Source organism: Numenius arquata, chromosome 2 (genome assembly GCF_964106895.1).
Source record: "Numenius arquata chromosome 2, bNumArq3.hap1.1, whole genome shotgun sequence".
Lineage (NCBI taxonomy): Eukaryota > Metazoa > Chordata > Aves > Charadriiformes > Scolopacidae > Numenius > Numenius arquata.
This window is the reverse complement of record NC_133577.1, coordinates 51,275,164-51,291,677: the sequence shown is the minus strand read 5'-3', so window position 1 is coordinate 51,291,677 and position 16,514 is coordinate 51,275,164. Positions and strand designations below refer to the sequence as shown.

The 16,514-nt window shown below is 35.3% G+C and overlaps 1 protein-coding gene across 23 annotated transcripts in view; it reads left to right on the top strand.

Moving 5' to 3' along the window:
- The window catches only part of NRXN1 (neurexin 1), a 728,940-nt gene that overhangs the window by 8,511 nt on the left and 703,915 nt on the right, over positions 1–16,514 (top strand). For 4 of the 23 annotated variants that reach the window (XM_074168412.1, XM_074168424.1, XM_074168410.1 and 1 more), the window contains exon 2: positions 2,877–2,890. The exons of 18 other annotated variants lie outside the window; for them this stretch is intronic. In XM_074168412.1, coding sequence (XP_074024513.1) covers positions 2,877–2,890 — 14 coding nt within the window. Of the gene's footprint in view, positions 1–2,876; positions 2,891–13,358; positions 13,375–16,514 lie in introns of all 23 variants that reach the window. One more of the 23 variants, XM_074168425.1, reaches the window with a different exon arrangement.

The following is a 16,514-nucleotide window of genomic DNA, read 5'->3' as shown; positions in this document are numbered from 1 at the left end:
AAAGGTTTGACTTTTTTGGTGATTTTGTCTAGAATAAGGGCTACGTGTTGCTAAAAGGCAGAGAAACTAGACTGATTTTTCCCACAGCGATGTCTTTTTGTAATTAAGAGGACATGTGCAGCCATTACAGAGGTCACTGACATTACACTATGCAATTGGAAATGTATGTCACAGTTCCAGAGTTTCAGAATTACATCTTAATTTCTGATACCAAATGACCTTCATGTTGATCTTCTTTCCCTTCTATGCTTTTTAGCTTTAACAAAAGATTAAAAAAATGACATTTTTGTCAAAAGACGTATTTCCATTAAGAAAAGACTCCTTGAGAAAGACTACATGTATATATTATAAATTACATGTACTTTCTTTTTAAGAAGTGTATAGAAAATCACAGAAATAGTGAGTAGACATGGGATGAAGATCTGTATCTCAATATTGTAATTTTCTTCCGAAGCTTATCCTGACCCTTTTTTGTTCCAAAAGGTGACAACAGAAATGTTCACACACACGTGGCAGCATTTGTACAATGGGTGTCTAGGGCACAACTGTGATGAATAGCTTCAGGATGAATTACAGTCTTGTGATGCAAAGATAATACTCATTATTAATAAAAATGTGAGAATTGGGCCCTCATGCTAGTGGAAAAATGGGGTGGACAGATGCTTCACATGACATCATCCCCTAGAAAAGCAGTGGAATTTCTTCAGGAAGTTTCCAGGAATGTTAGTGCTGACTGAGAGATTACTAGTCTTGCTTATTTTAAGTTTGCTTTTCTTCCCATTTTTCCTCATCAGAGGAGAGACAGGCAAAAATGGAAGCTATAAACCAATAGCTGTATGTCACTTAAACTTTAAGACTATCATAGAGTGATATAAGAAAGATTTATAAATAGATTTTTCTAAGAACTGATTAATGCCCTTCTGCTATGTCCTTCTCAGATGAATGTTGCTGAACTTCCTGGGAGATGATTCTCTGTGAAGTTTGTTTTCTGTGATACTTACTGCAGAAAAATAATTTCTGTAATATTATTACATAGCAAAGAGCATGGGTTTTTTTAGAACATATAGTTTTTCAGAGATAAATTGTGGACTGTCATTCAACATTAGACAAAAGATTTGTCTGGTTTAGTTAAACATTTATGGATGGATTCTGAATAAAGATTTCATATTCGTACATAAAACATTCCTGACTTAAATGTTATGAGGGAAACATCAGCATTTTCCCACTAGTTCACCAGGAATAAAATATGATTTGAATGTATTTCCTTGTTGACCCAAAACTCCGGTAGTTTTCTGTGACCACTGTCTCAGTTGTGATATTTTCCAGTAATTTCTGGGCGTTTTTTTGTCACTGTTCTTTATCCGAAGCCTTTGGAGGAACAGCTAGGATGAAAGTTAGTTACGCGGCCTTGAACTTGTGCTTTTTCCTCTACCGCAGTTAAACAGCTGAGTCTGGCATTATAATAAGTTGTGCACTTAAGCAGTACAGCACGGGTTTTATTTGTGTTTTCCACATTACAAATTTTGAAACTAAAAATTTAAACAAACCACACGTCAGGTCTGAAGTCACAAGAAAAATATTTTCACATTGTTTCTTATTCAGGTTTTTGTAAGGAAGAAAGTTCCAGTGACAGAAAAAAAGTGAATGTAATAAAAGTTTTGACCTGCTATTGTTGCAAATTCATTTGAAAAATTCTTAACATTCAGCGGTTTTATCTATTCTCTTATCATTGGCTAGATTCCATTCTCTTGTTTTAAATATCATTGCAGTCTTTAAATGTAGGGTCTTTCTTTCACATTATAAGTACCTACATCATTCAAGTTCGTAGTAGGGACTGATTAAACAATTCTGTTCTGTTCAGTCACATATTACCCATTGTGATACGTGAGTCATGCTGGTGGATTTTGTAAATCTTAAACCACAGAAGCGTGCACAGTAATGCAAGTGAACAAAATTTCCTTCCAATTTCTCCCCTATTAAGAAACCAGAAGGGTATCTATTGGAAGTGGAAAAATAGCAGTCTAAGTTGATGGCACCACAGGAATTCAGAAACAAAGCTACCTTCAATAAGTGGTGGCTTTCATCTTTTTTGTTGCTTGTGTTTAAGGGTGAAACTTGTCTCTCCATTTTATTCACATTTGCATGAACAAATAACAAAAAGCAGTTACGCTGCTCTATCTATCGTGATAGAGATATACCTAACTCAAAACGCATGCCTCTGAGAACTTAGTAATATTTAGTTATTTTGATGTTGTACTTTTAATATAGGCTCATTACTCCTTGGATAGCCTAAGGAGGAGGTTGAGTCACTATTCCTGGAGGTATTTAAAAGACATGTAGATTTGGCACTTGGTTTAGTGGACATGGTTTAGTGGTGGACTTGGCAGTGGTAGGTTTATGGTTGGACTCGATCCTAAAAGTCTTTTCCAAACTAAATGGTTCTTTGATTCTGTGAAATGTATAAGGTGAACTGAGTACAGATTTTGATGTTACTCAACTTTGCTTTTCCTTAGCTTCCTCTTCAGAAATTTGAAAAATAGTACATAATTATATTCTGGAAATTTGGTCCTTCTCCAGTCTGAGCTCTCAGTGACTTAAATTAAGCTTTCCATTGTTAGAGAATGCAGAAAGAGGTGCTAAGGAAATTAATTAACTAATGGAATTGGAAGAGAAAAATTACTTCAGAAATCATTTATTGTTCTGGACAGTATTTTTAAAATATTTTCCTTTTGTAGGTTTGTCACATTCAGTAGAATTGCAGCCAATTGATGGAGTAAAATAATGTGTCTCAGTACTCTTTTAATGTCTGTGTAAATCAGGATTGATTCCTCTTAAAGCTAATATATTAAACCATTGTAAAATAAGTGTAAGATCAGAATCAGGTCCTCTGGTTAGAAAAAAAAAAATAATCTTGCAAGTGTATTAATATTCAAACACCCCAAGACCTGAAGAAACAAACAGGCTTAACCTTGCCCACTGCTATGTAATACTACTTTGTGATCTTTATAGAATTTTCCATTGTTATTCAGATGCAGAGAAATGACTAGCAAGAAGTTTGCTTCATTCTCTCCCACACCTATATGGTAACAATAATTAATTTCACTCTTTAATTTTTCTATATTTGTAGAAGTATAATAAGAACTGGCAATGCAAATTTCCCTTATAAAATGATGAATTGATGGCTAAAAAAGATTTCATATTTTAACCCCACTTCCACCCCCATTGCTGAGATGACCTATCCTGTATTAAAATGCTTGCTGTTTGAAAATAGGTTGTCATATATTTTTCATCCCCAGGTTTGAATCAATCTTAACACTCCTTTTGTTGTTCTTAAATACTCCTTTAGTGCACAAGTTTTTAAAGCACAGCTCGGTATGGCCAGTTTGCTGCTTCTCTAATCAACCTAAGTCATCAGTGTCAGTCTAACATGTATGAACATACTGCACTCAAGATCTATGCCCTGAGATTATTATTAAGTTTATAAAATAAAGCACTTACAAGTTGCAAACGGTCAGGACAAAAGATACGGTAGAATTTTAATTTCATCTGTTTCTGGGTACCTGTTATGAAACAGTCTTTAATTACATGATCATGTACCACTTTTTCCTCAAGCCTTCTGCCTCATTCGGTGCATACTCTGGATAATCTGTTCTTCAGTATTTTGTTTTCTCCTTGCTGTTCAGTGTGTAGCCCTGAGCCTTATTTATCATCCATATTCAAACCAGCTCTGAAGAGAAATTATTAATTTTTCCCTGGGCTTTTCTAAGGTTTTTATAACTAGATTGTCTGAGCTTCTACGCAAATATTAAAAATTATACAATGCCCATGTAAGATGACAGATGCTATTATCCCAGTCAAGAGAAGAGAACTGGCAAGAGAGACTGCAGGTAGAAACAGTGACTAATAGCGCAGAATCTGAAGTTTTTCTGAGTACTTTGCATATAACACTACGTACTCTAAGCATCCACTGTAACTTCAAAGCACAGTCACACTGACTTCAGATTACATCTTTGAGTGATCAGTGCTGCATATTCTGGGATACCCACTCCCCAAAGATGCCAGTGTCCTGAATAGCATCAGGAATGACCAGCCAGAAAATGCCTGGCTTTGAAAAACTGACCAAATTCACGTGGGAGTTTGAGGAAAGAAGGGGATAGAATGTATTTTTCTTCAAGGCAGCGTTCACCTCTCCGTGGTACGTGATACACCCCACTCCCTTTCAGGGAGGACTGGTATTGCAGAGGCAGCCGTACTGCTCATTGGCACAACAGCTTTCTTCGTTACTCAGTCATTACTGCTAAGAATAGACCTCTTCTGTGTACAGAACAAGTTAACGGAGGCTCTGGAGAGAATTGCATTAAACTATGTCATTAAAGGCTGTATCATAACATACATGGATGTATCTAAGTTACGTAAGAAGCCTTATGTCTCAGAGCTGCTATTTTTGACTTTGCAACCTAAAGAACATTCTTTTAAGGTAGTAAAATAGTCAGTGTGTATAATTTTTTATAGGTTTTTAGAACTCTACTCCCACTCAGACATCCCAGCCCCAGCCGTTGTGTTTTCTGCACTTCAGTCAGGAAGCATCCTTTCCACAGAGCCCATTCCCAGCAGGGAAGTTGCTGGTGGACTGACACTTTCCCTTGGTAGCTGGACATAGCACAGGCTACAGAATTTCCAGAGACAGGGAAGACCTGCTGAGGCTGAAGTTAAAGTAGGCAAACACAGTCCAAACAATCTGTCAGGAGTTTCCCGATAAAATCCAAGACATCTCCACTTACGCTGTACAAACATATTTTTTTGAGAAAGTTTGCAACTTGAACAGATTCTGGTGGGTTTTCAAAGGATTGGCAAAAGGCTTAACTCTGAAAGTCAAGTTACTTCTGCCCAAATGGTTTTTATATTTCTGCTTCAAAATAAGACTAAAGTCAAAAGGAATCAGAATGGAAATGAAACTTAGAGTTCCCTTGGGGAGATACTACTGCTAACATAAATGTCAAGTTTTCAGTTGAGATGGTTTTTTGTGACTAAATCAAATATATTTTTTTAAGACTGAAAGAAGATTACTTCCTTACTATACTGGGTCAATCTCTATTTTCTTTAATTACGGTAATCAATGTTCCCCTGCAGTAAGCGTGTATTTTAAAGAATGAAAAAAAAAGAGTAACAAATTTGTTTCAGTACACTTCATAATCGTTTTTCAAGGAATTAATTAAGTTTTTAAAGTAAAATATAAACATTGTACTTGCACAGCTGCTTGTTGAGTGTTGCCATTAAAAAAACTTTGCCTAAAAATATTTCTTAAACTTTTCCTGTGAAAGTTTTTTATGAGGAATAGTATAGCTGTAATAGCATATTCTGCACACAAGAGCCAGAAATGCAGTATCAGTCTTTGACATAAAAGCCATATTTATTATGTCCCAGGACCTTTGCACACACCTTCATTATTTTTCTCTTGATTTAGTGATTATTACTTTCTCTACTTACAGAATTACCTGCTCTTTCTTTCTTTGTGTATTAAAAAATTATGAAGATTTAAAATCTTTATTTTCCCTTTTCCTTTCCATGATTTATATTATATCCACTATGTTATACTGTGCACTATTTTGACTATAAAGCGTACAGATAAAATACTGTTAGACAGGAGAAGGTGAAGACAGAGTACAGTCATGGTCAAATTCCCAATAAATTTCTTTATGATCACTTAATTCACAGATGGCTCCTCTGTATTTGGTTGGATTATTTGTATTACTAATTTTATCCCCTTGCTCCCCAATATAAGTTAATGTATATACAAATAAGCTGCAGATAACCATACTTATTTTAATAATACAGTATTATACTATTTGGAAGCGTATGATTATCCTGTATGTTACCTCATGGTATTAATCACCTAGTGAAATTTTCAGGAATGTTAAATGTTATTACTCCCACAGATTTAAATGGGACTATGTGTGTTAGAATAAATAGAAAAGTTTTTAAAAGTAAAAAGTTCAATAGTCCGTAAAAAGTAATTGAAATTCATGGTTTAAGCATGATCAGATACAAGCTAAACTGCAGAATATTAGACAACCAATTATCGGATTTATATTTATAAATTTTTAGAGACAACTGTTCATGTTTTTACATGTTAAAAATGTTGTGCCCAGTATGTAATCTTATTAGATTCATCTTTAGAAATGCCTTTTTTTAATGAATAATAATGAGTTTAAATTCAGATGTCTGCATGCATATAAATTTTATTCAAGCCTTTTATGTGCCTTTTACCACCTCTTTGTTGCATTTTCTATAAAAAAATTGCAGTGCTATTTCTTTAGGAAAGCTTAAATTCTGGAGGAAAATAGTACCAGTCAGAAATCCCAGTTCTGTGTAACATCCCTAAAGGCTGTTTGTTGCTAAGCAGTGAAGGGAGTATAATTTAATGCAGTCTGATTTTACCATCATTTAAAATATGTCCCTAGCTCAGCAGTGCTCCTTGGCAAACTTTTTTTTTTCTTTTGAAAGACAGTACACAAAAAGTGAAACAGAAGTTTATTAGCGTGATAGGACCGTAGGATATATTTTAAAAAATTAAATGTATTGAGACTTTTACCATCATTTAATCTACTACCTACACCTACTTACCAGACTTCTCAAAATATCAGCTTCTGTGATCATTTTAAACATCCATGCATTTCATAAACTGCCTAAAACCTCTTCTCAATTTAATAAAATTCAAGAAAACAACTTGTCCTCAATGTAACTTTATAAAGCCTCCTAAATAAAAAAAAAAAGTTTTTTTTTAAAGGGAATGCTACTTTTGTATTTCTGTTGAACAGAGGCATATTTATTTTAGAATTGCTAATGTACCATCTCTGGGATTTATATCAGTAAGATTAAAAAATAGGTAGTTTTCAGTATTTTTAAAATTGATGCAATTCTTATTTTATGTTGGGAATTTTCATTCACTTGCAAAATAGCAAATGCAGCTGACTGCGCTAGAGCGGAACAGTACAGCCACTGCACCTAAGGTTACTTCTTCCTCAGCTCTGCCCCCATACGTATGGGGAATCCTGCTGCAGCTTGGTCCTGCTACAATGACTTGGCTAAAAAGAAATAATTTTCTCGTAGGGCTACAAAGATGATGAGGGTACTGGAACATCTCTCGTATGAGGAAAGGCTGAGGGACTTGTGTCTTTTTAGTCTGGAGAAGAGAAGACTGAGGGGGGATCTGATTAATGCCTATAAATAATTAAAGGATGGGTGTCAAGAGGATGGGGCCAGTCTTTTCCCAGTGGTGCCCAGTGACAGGACAAGAGGAAATGGGCACAAACTTGAACATAAGAAGTTCTACCTAAACATGAGGAGGAACTTTTTTACTTTGAGGGTGGCAGAGCACTGGAAGAGGCTGCCCAGGGAGGTGGTGGAGTCTCTATCTCTGGAGACGTTCAAAACCTGCCTGGACACGTTCCTGTGCAACCTGCTCTAGGTGGACCTGCTCTGGCAGGGGGGTTGGACTAGATTATCTCCAGAGGTCCCTTCCAACCCCATATCATTCTGTGATTCTGTGATTTTGTGACTTTGTTAAATCCAGATCATTTGGATAGAGCACTTCCTTAGGCAGTTATGCCGGTTGATACGAAGGGGCAAATAAAAAGTTTTCTGATAGTGAGCATGCAGTAGTGTAAGGGGAGCCTGCTCAGCTACAAGAGAGGTGGGCATGTGACTTACATGTGTTGGAATTCCTGTCTATAGAACTGTGCTTGATTCCAGGAAGCATTATTGGTTATCACAGTTCTGGCCAGAAAAAATATTTAAGGAATTTATTGGAAATATTAGGAAAACTTTTGGTGATTTTGAAAATATTTTCTCTGTTTTGAAGGAGTATGTTTTCAAATATTAGTAAGGCAAAATTTTTCTCTAAGCCTAGTAGCTACACTGTACTATAGCTTAATAAAAATCATGAAGTTTTTCAGCTGAGCCTGGGAACTGGGCCTCCATTTGCTTTGAGTCTGTAGCATCACTTTTAAATCAAATCTTGGAAAAACTCTTAGTACTGAAATTCTTATAGCTGTCAAAAATATTTTTGAGAGTTGCTTTCCTTTTAGCCACATTTCAAAACAGGTTCCTGAATTTATTTTTTTTAAAATGTTTCAGCTAAATTTCGGTATGACTTGCTGTTTTCTCTGACTTTAGGCAAAAGATAGCCTGGAAAACTGTTGATAAAACAAGAGACTGATAATATTGTTGAAACAAACCTTTACTTACCAAATAAGTGGTATCAGGAGAAGAATGTAACAAAAATAGCTGAAACGTTATTAGATATTATAGTAGTATATCATGCTCAGCCAAGTTTCACCAAACTGTTGGTTAATGAATCTGGTGTGTACTGCCCACCTAATTCTAAAGGGTGTACAACAGTCTCACCGTGAGTTTCACCCAACACTTCTTGCTGTAGAATGTTCTCACTGTAGTTTTTCCTTGGTGAGAACTGTACAATACCTAATATATGACCAGCTGCAAGTTCTTCTCCGAAATGTTGGATTCCTTCAGAGAATCATTTTAATTGTGATAGTGACTTTCGGTTCTTGGGTTTTGCAGTTGGGTTTTGGTTTTTGCAGAATTCACTACAGTTAAAATAAACTTATTACGAAACAACCCTTTTTTTAGCTTTGGACCCAGATATTATGTCTTCTTTAAAAACTGGATCCTTCATAAATGATTACATCACATGAATGGTAGACATCTGGAAGCCAAAAACGGAAAAAAGGAGAGATGAAGGACTAAGAAGTAATTAAGTACTGGAAATGGGATTTGGAATTGCTATTTTATTTTCACAATTCTATTACCAGTTCTTTATATATCTTAGGTATTTAATCTCCCTCACAGTTTTTCATCCATAAAATAAGGTTAATAATATTCAATGTCTTCTTACCATTCCCTGTCTGTTTTGTTTAGTAATGCCTGAGATTTCAGAGTATATTTTGCTATATTCCTACCAATACCTACTACAAGAAAAGTGGATCTTATGTATGAATTTAGATGTTACGTATTATGTACAATATTGAGCTGTAGTTCAGATACCAACCTTAGAGCAAAAGCAGTGAATAAATTTTTGTAATTTAGGCTATTCCAGTTGCTTTAAGGGCAACAAAGTTCCTGGTGTACTTATACATATTCTTTATAAACGTATGTTCTTCTTCGAGATAAAAAAGTTTGGGCCTGGTTTGTGTTTTATTTCTCATAGCATAACATGGCAACAAGATCTGTTAACAAGATTAATATATCCTTGAGTAAAATGTTGTTTGTTTATAAAGGGGTCCTTAACAAATGTACTGTCAAAAGATTCTTAATTTTCTCTCCTTTGCAAGCAAAAGCAAAGGTGCTTTTTGGAAATGACCTGAAAACCTACTACGATACATGCAAGATTGTATTTTGGGGATAAATGTCAGCTGATAAAAAGAATTTTCCTAGACGTACTGCACTCTAATAGTGCTTGCTGATGCTATTGTATGAAGGATTTTAGAGCTTTCTGGCAGAAAATGTTTACAAAATGCCATAGAATGTAAAGCTTTGTACTTGCAAAAAGGTGTAAGGGGGGAAACAGTGATTTTCATTAATACCTGGTTATGTAAAGGCTATTCTGAACAATACAGACTGATTAGGTATTAAAGAGGAGAAAAGCACTTTTGTAAGTTTCTAGCCTTTTGGTTCTTCTGCTACTAGGAATTACCCTACAAGCACAAGATGAATGAATTGGTTCATCTATATTTGAATTGAAATGAAGATCTGATTTTCAGCGATATAACAGTGGAATGATTCTCCTCAGGCAACCTTTAAAAGAAGGGAATATTCTTTCTGATTTCAGAAGATTTTGGATCGAGGAGTTTGGTTCTACCTCAAACTGCTTGAGCTGTCACCTTCATGGAAGTTAGTTATTGTTGTACATGAAAAATGTATCCAAATATGTTGCTTTTAGTAGCTATTTATAAAAAAGTTTATGCAGAAATAATTCTAATCTGATCTTTGTATGATGAAATAATGTTACGAAGGGCTAAAGTATATGTAGCTTAAATGACTGTAGCTGTAACTTTTGATGTCATGGAAGTCTCATTAGGATATCTCTAGATATCTGTTAGATAGTAAATTAACAAGTAATTCATTTGTTTTTCATTAACAATAGATATATGTATTGTTTATAAAAGGATAGATATACTGGGAAATGTCCAAATGACCATTTGAAAATATCTAATTTGAACTGAACACACAGTCCAGCTACACATTGTTTGCCATTTGGATAAAACAACCAACCAAACAATGTATGACACCTGTGTCATAGAAGATGATAACCTACTGAAGAATGCTAAATCTACAGGAAAAGGAACTGGTTAAATATATTTGAAAGGGAATAACGGATTGCGTTCCAGCTCCTGCATTATTAGGTATCACCACAGACTCGATGGCCGTGCATAGCTGCTCTTGTGCTTGCTGCATTTCATGGGTGCATCTGCATAATACATTCAGCTGAACTGTACAGCTAAGCAAAGCTAATAAATCGGATCACAAGAAAAGAGTGATTAGATAGAAGCTCTGTCCAACGACACAGACAAAATCCCAGAATGAGCAATCCACAGCGCTGACCCAATGTTCTCAATTTCAGTTCAATTTTAAGTAGAATGACAAGGGTTTTTGAGAGAGCGAAGCACTTTGGCGAAATGAAATGTCAGCAAGTCTATGATTGCAGAAGGGAGCATGGAGAATTCAGACCTTTAAATCTGTGAGCAAATGTATTGAACATGTAAACTCCTAATTAAAGGAAGAATTGATGTATTAGCTATCTGTCATAAAAGTAAATGTCTAGTCATTAATGGAAAATACAAAAAGAAGAACAATAGTAAATGGACCAGGCATTCTAAAATGTTGAATAGATTACTGGAGCTTGAGACACTATATTTTTGAGTAGAAAAATGCTAAACTGTTTATTTTGTCTTCAAAATCTCTTCATTCTGACATTTTAATTTCACTATGTGGTAAAGAAATATAGAGTCCATAGCTTTGAAGGCATAATATTACTCTGACTCCTCCTCTGGAACAAGTAAATCTTTATTATAATTTACACATGTACTCAAACATATTTTTTCACGGAAATAGCCCTAAACATAACAAGATTTTATGATGCCTTCTGAGGTGCAGAGTAAATAGAGGGAGATTTTTTTCCAAAGCACAGAGTGTACTTCCTCACCTCTCATGATGTCTGTAGGAATTTGCTGACAAACTTTCTTTTATGTCTTTCGTTACTATACCAGCTCCGAGAAGCAATCTGACACTCTACATAGGTGTTTCTTAGTATTGCTAAACTATAGCACAATATATTAAAAAATAAGATACCTTCTCTTCTATCATCCATTGCCAGACTATATAACATATGCATCACACTCCATTTTTTGTCTTTCATTTTCATACCTATGTATACTGCCACTATAGGATTGTTGGAGTTAGCGTACATATTTAATTAAATAATTTATGTTTTATCTGATACACCATTCCTGGACATTAAATTACTCTTACTTTGAAACATCTACTGATCTTCCTCAAAATGTTACATTCCAGAAATCCGAATATTGTATTTTTTCATTGTCTAATAAGATTTGTATGTGCCAAAAATCTGTTCCTACCTTTGTAAGTACTTCAAGGTACAAGAAGATCAGCTATTTTCAATAATGATCTTGGACAAGAGACTACAGGTTCAGTTTCCTTAGAATTGTATAAAATATATATTTCCTTTGGGGGAAACATATGAAAGTAATTTTTCCTCTCTGTTTAATCTGTTTTGCAAGGTACACTGTAGTGCAATTCTATTTTGGCAGATGTTGAAACAGCACTTTTTTTCTTTTGTGGAAGATGTGCATTTTTTGTCTACGGAAATTGCTTGCTTACAAAGAAAATATCAGGAGTTCGGGGGAACGTATCAAGTTATTTCTGTGCAGACACGATTCATCAACAGACATTTGGGGATATTCAAGTAAAACATGGCAGTGAGAGATACAAGATTATATGTTTATTTAGGATTTCATTGTGCCAACTTTAAAAGCCCTTAGAATATATGTAGATTTCAAGCTGTGAGAAAGATAGTAGAACGGTCATTAGATTTGGGACTTTGAATGTCAATCAAAAGATTTTTTAAATTTCTTTAAGAATATTACCAAGTTGGTGAGTTTTGTTTAAATTGCACATGTCAGCAATGAAATACATAAATCTCTGATTAGTTTATCTTGGCACAAACTGTGTCCTCTTCTCAGTTCCACTGAGTAATAAATTGCATAATGCAATTTCATTCAAGGACCAACCTGAAATAGAATAAAATCCTAAATGTTTTATACTTGCCCATTAATTGATAATAATATGCTAACCGTCAGATATCTCAGTCCTGTAGTTCTTATATTTGGATACTGAATTTGATTTTTTTAAATTCAGTCATCTTTAAATGTCAGTGGATATGAGTGTCATACCCAGTTTCTGCCTAGAACTACGTTTTCTCATAAAAATACTTCCCGGTTTGGTTTTATTTGCTCTAATCCCTATGCAGAGATGCTAAGGAGGATTAGGTTATTCTTGGTGAAATATTATTTTATTGTATTTTTAGAAATTTTATTACATAAAAATCTTTCATGAGCTACCTGACTTACCCAGCGTGACTGTCAAAACTTTCTAAGTATGCTCAGGAACAGATACTTTTTTTCTGAGTCCTCTTGAGAGGTCACATTCTCTCTGTGCCTGAAGTAAGCCTGATGGACTTCTAGCTTGAGGCACGTAGTGTATTTGCAGTGCATTCAAAATATAAGAATTAAGGGGATGGTGTGTTCTGTACTAAATACATATTTAATATAAAATCTTCACTGAACTTAAATCCATGAGAATTTTGCCATTCACATGATTTATTTGTGGGACTGGTGGTATGCTTTCACCTTTTCTGATGCATGAGAGCTCCCTTGGGCCAAATAATGACAAGAGCAATTTGTCATCATTTTTGCCCCTCATGATCTCAAATGCTTGAAAGCTGTCTTAAGTGTTCTTTGCATTTTTATTACTCCTTCTGGTACACGCATGTGAAAGAAAAAGAGAGCAAATAGAACTTATATAGTGTGTTGAAGGAATGTAGACATACATTTTTTATTCTTCAGTATGCCACTTAGATCTAGAGATAAGATCTAAGGTTTTTTTTAGTTTGTTTCCACAAGGACCTTGTTGATTTGGCCTCTCCATGAAGGAACATTATTTTCCTGCACTTCTCTTTTTGACAAGCCAGAATATTTTTGTTTGAATGAAACTGTTTATTTTTTGAGAATAATTTCTTGTTAATGAAGTAGCAACAGAATAAGACATTGTACAAGACCCCATTGCATTATTAACAATGCTTTTTTAATACCCTAGCAGATATATACCTTGCAGTGGCAGCTCCATTGCAATTTTCTATGAAAAAAATAGTTCTTGAGTGAAGGATTTATTTTCCAGTTACAGAGAAATACTTTTGTATTCAAAAGTAAAAATTCATATGAAAGAATTACAAATTATATATAATAATGAACATTCAAAGGAGAATTCTTGTACAATACGTGTGAAATTGAAACAAGAACTTTACTTTTTGGAGCATTTCTCAATGAATATGATATGTTTGTGCTATGGAAAGATAAAAATTGGTATAAGCAGTTGTACGAAAAAAAGAAAGAAGTATCTACCTCTTGTTATGGAGATACACCAGACTTGTGAGTGACGAAGCGAAGGAGGTGTTTTAAGCTCATTGATTAAAGGTCAATATAGAAGCCAAAGAAAATGAAGGAAATCTACCACTCAGGTGTGCTCTTCAAAGCAGCAAAATAGGATTCGTGCTTCTGTAAGAGATGAGATTGCTGGAAATGCAGTACAAGAGCTCTCCAAGGGGTAAGACCTTCAAACTGGCTATTTCAATGAGTAGCCAGTCCTGAGGAAATTATCAAACAAATTAACCATATGGCCAGTCTGGAGGATGTGAAAAAATAGTAGTAAAGCAGCAGGATGCAGTTGGACTATATACTGTTTTACTCAGAACAGGTGCTTTCATATTATATTTAGGTAGTGACCAAGAACTAGTAGTTGACAGCAATGCTAAGGTCAGAATTTAATAACAGCACAGAATTTATCTTACTTTGAAAAGGCTGGGCTATGGGGTGAAACTTTCTTATAAAGGATATCCTGCAACTCAATCTCTGAATAGGCAAAGATTGTTCTGCTTTATGTTTATTTGGCTATCAAATAAAAAAGGGCTTTCCCTCCCCCCTTAATTTACATTTGTCTCCTATCTGTACACTTCATTTTTATTTTCTCATTCCTCTTGTTTGTGATCCTTTTGTTTATTCTTGCATTCACTCTTTTCTTTGGCTTTAGGAATTAAATAAAGCAGCCGAAAAGGGACAAGTCAGTAAGCTTCCATTTTCTTAAGCCTTGTTTTTTCAAACAGTATGGGTCAGACTTCTGAATTTGTGAATCAGAGCAACCAGAAAGATCATTCTATCAGGATACAAGTCCATCACAGTAGAAGGCATTTGCTGTCATTTAGGTCTAAACTGCAAAATAGTTCTGGCTCTGCATCATGTGAAGTGTGTCCCTGTGTAAAGGTGATTATTTAATCTGAATTGAACAACTGCATTTTGAAAGACAGTAGTTTCTATCATACTGCAAGACCAGTATCTCGAAGAGGTTCCAGTTTGTGTTAATGATCCAAATCTGATTTTATCTGCTACAAATTTCATGTTCTAGAAGGGTATCAGATGAATTGGTCCAGGTTTCGTAACAGTGTCACTAAGGGCCATCAGGTTAATGCAAACATTTGTTGAAATGCCTTGCTAACTTTGCTACTGGACTATGACTATCTGCTTCCTACTGATTCTGTTCACAATTGTGTGCCAAAAATGCCGTGCAATTTTCTGTTCAGCACATCTACAATCTGCTGTTTGATATCTCTGTGACTGTCAGCTGCACTCATTTCACTACAGAGCGTTCAATCCTTCTTCTCTTCTACTTCACATGCCTTTACAATTTAGGAAAATATACCTGTTACTATCTACTATTAATTTTTTTAAATGAATATGATACTCATCTTCTGTTGATCACGTTTTCCAGAAATGACAGGATGTCTGAGGTTCTCATGCAGTTTCCTTTTAGCATTCCCCAGTTATCACATCATCTGATTTGCATTGCTGATTCTTTTTTGATGTTGAACCACATTCCATTAAAATTTCCTCCCTCAGATATTTCACTCTTATACTAAGTCAGAATTACTCATATTCGTTATTGAATGGTATTTAACACGGTGATAAAGATAAGGAAATGTACGTAGCGATCATAATTGGTTTTAGATGGCCTATATTCCTGCAGATGGCCTCTATAGTTATGAAGGGTTTATAGGAAATATTTTATTCCTTTACAATCTCCTTGAGTGCTCTACCTCTCCCCTTACTGCTATGTCTTCCCATTCCTGTTCCTCACAACCAGTTCCTTTTCCATGTCTCTATTTTCTTTGTGATGGTCCTTTCCAATTTTCAGTGCCGTGGGCCTCTTCATTTCAGCCCTCCCAGTTTTCCCCCCAGCCCATGTTTCCTGTAAAGGCCTGAGTAAGGTGTTTACTATTCAAGGGGCTTTGTTTATTCTTTTCCTGTTTTTCTCCTTCAGACTACTGTCTCTCCCTGTAATGATTTCTTTCTCACCTGCAGTGAAACCTTTGAAGTTTTGTGTGAAGAAGTAAACTCTTTCTACCTTACGGAGTAATTTCATTTAACTTCTTTTTATTGCTGTCTCCTAAGGTGGGATTTAGATAGCTTTAACACGGTGGTGTGTTGTAATGCTGCCTAGTATAATACAGAATACGCTTCATTAAATATATATGATACAGTTTCTTATAAATGTACCCAGAAAGTGATACAAATGGAACAGCGCAGCACCAGGACCTCCTGCTCAAAATTGTTAATTCAGTTCATAAAAGCAATCCATGTGCAGTATTACAAAGCTCTCATGTCTTGTAAGTCAGATTGAAAACAAAACTGAATACAATTTATATTGGAAAAGTTTAAATTACATTGCCTACAGAAGCTATTTTGGGTGCCCAAGTTTGGATTCCATACAGAAGAAGCATGTGTGTGTTTTCTGATGCAGGCTCTGTAATGCAGCTGCTGTTGTTTCTTGTCCTTTGAAGGGAGGTTCAAACGTGCAGACAGAGAAGCTTTACCAGCTTTGCAGAGGATGGAAAGTGCTCCAAGATAGACAGCTGCCTGGGACTTCCATGAAATGCAATTGCCCGTGAAGATCAGCGGATAAAGTGAATGCAATTTCGTTCTAACTGATTCTGAAGGCCATTCACATTTGGACTTGTGGTCAAAAAGCGAACTTGGCTTTTATCTTACTGCTCTATCACTCCAGCCATGGTGAGGTCCAACTGAGCTATTAGCAAGAAAAGCTAAGGGTTGATCTGGAGCGAGTTTTTCCCTCTTTAGAACCAAAATAGC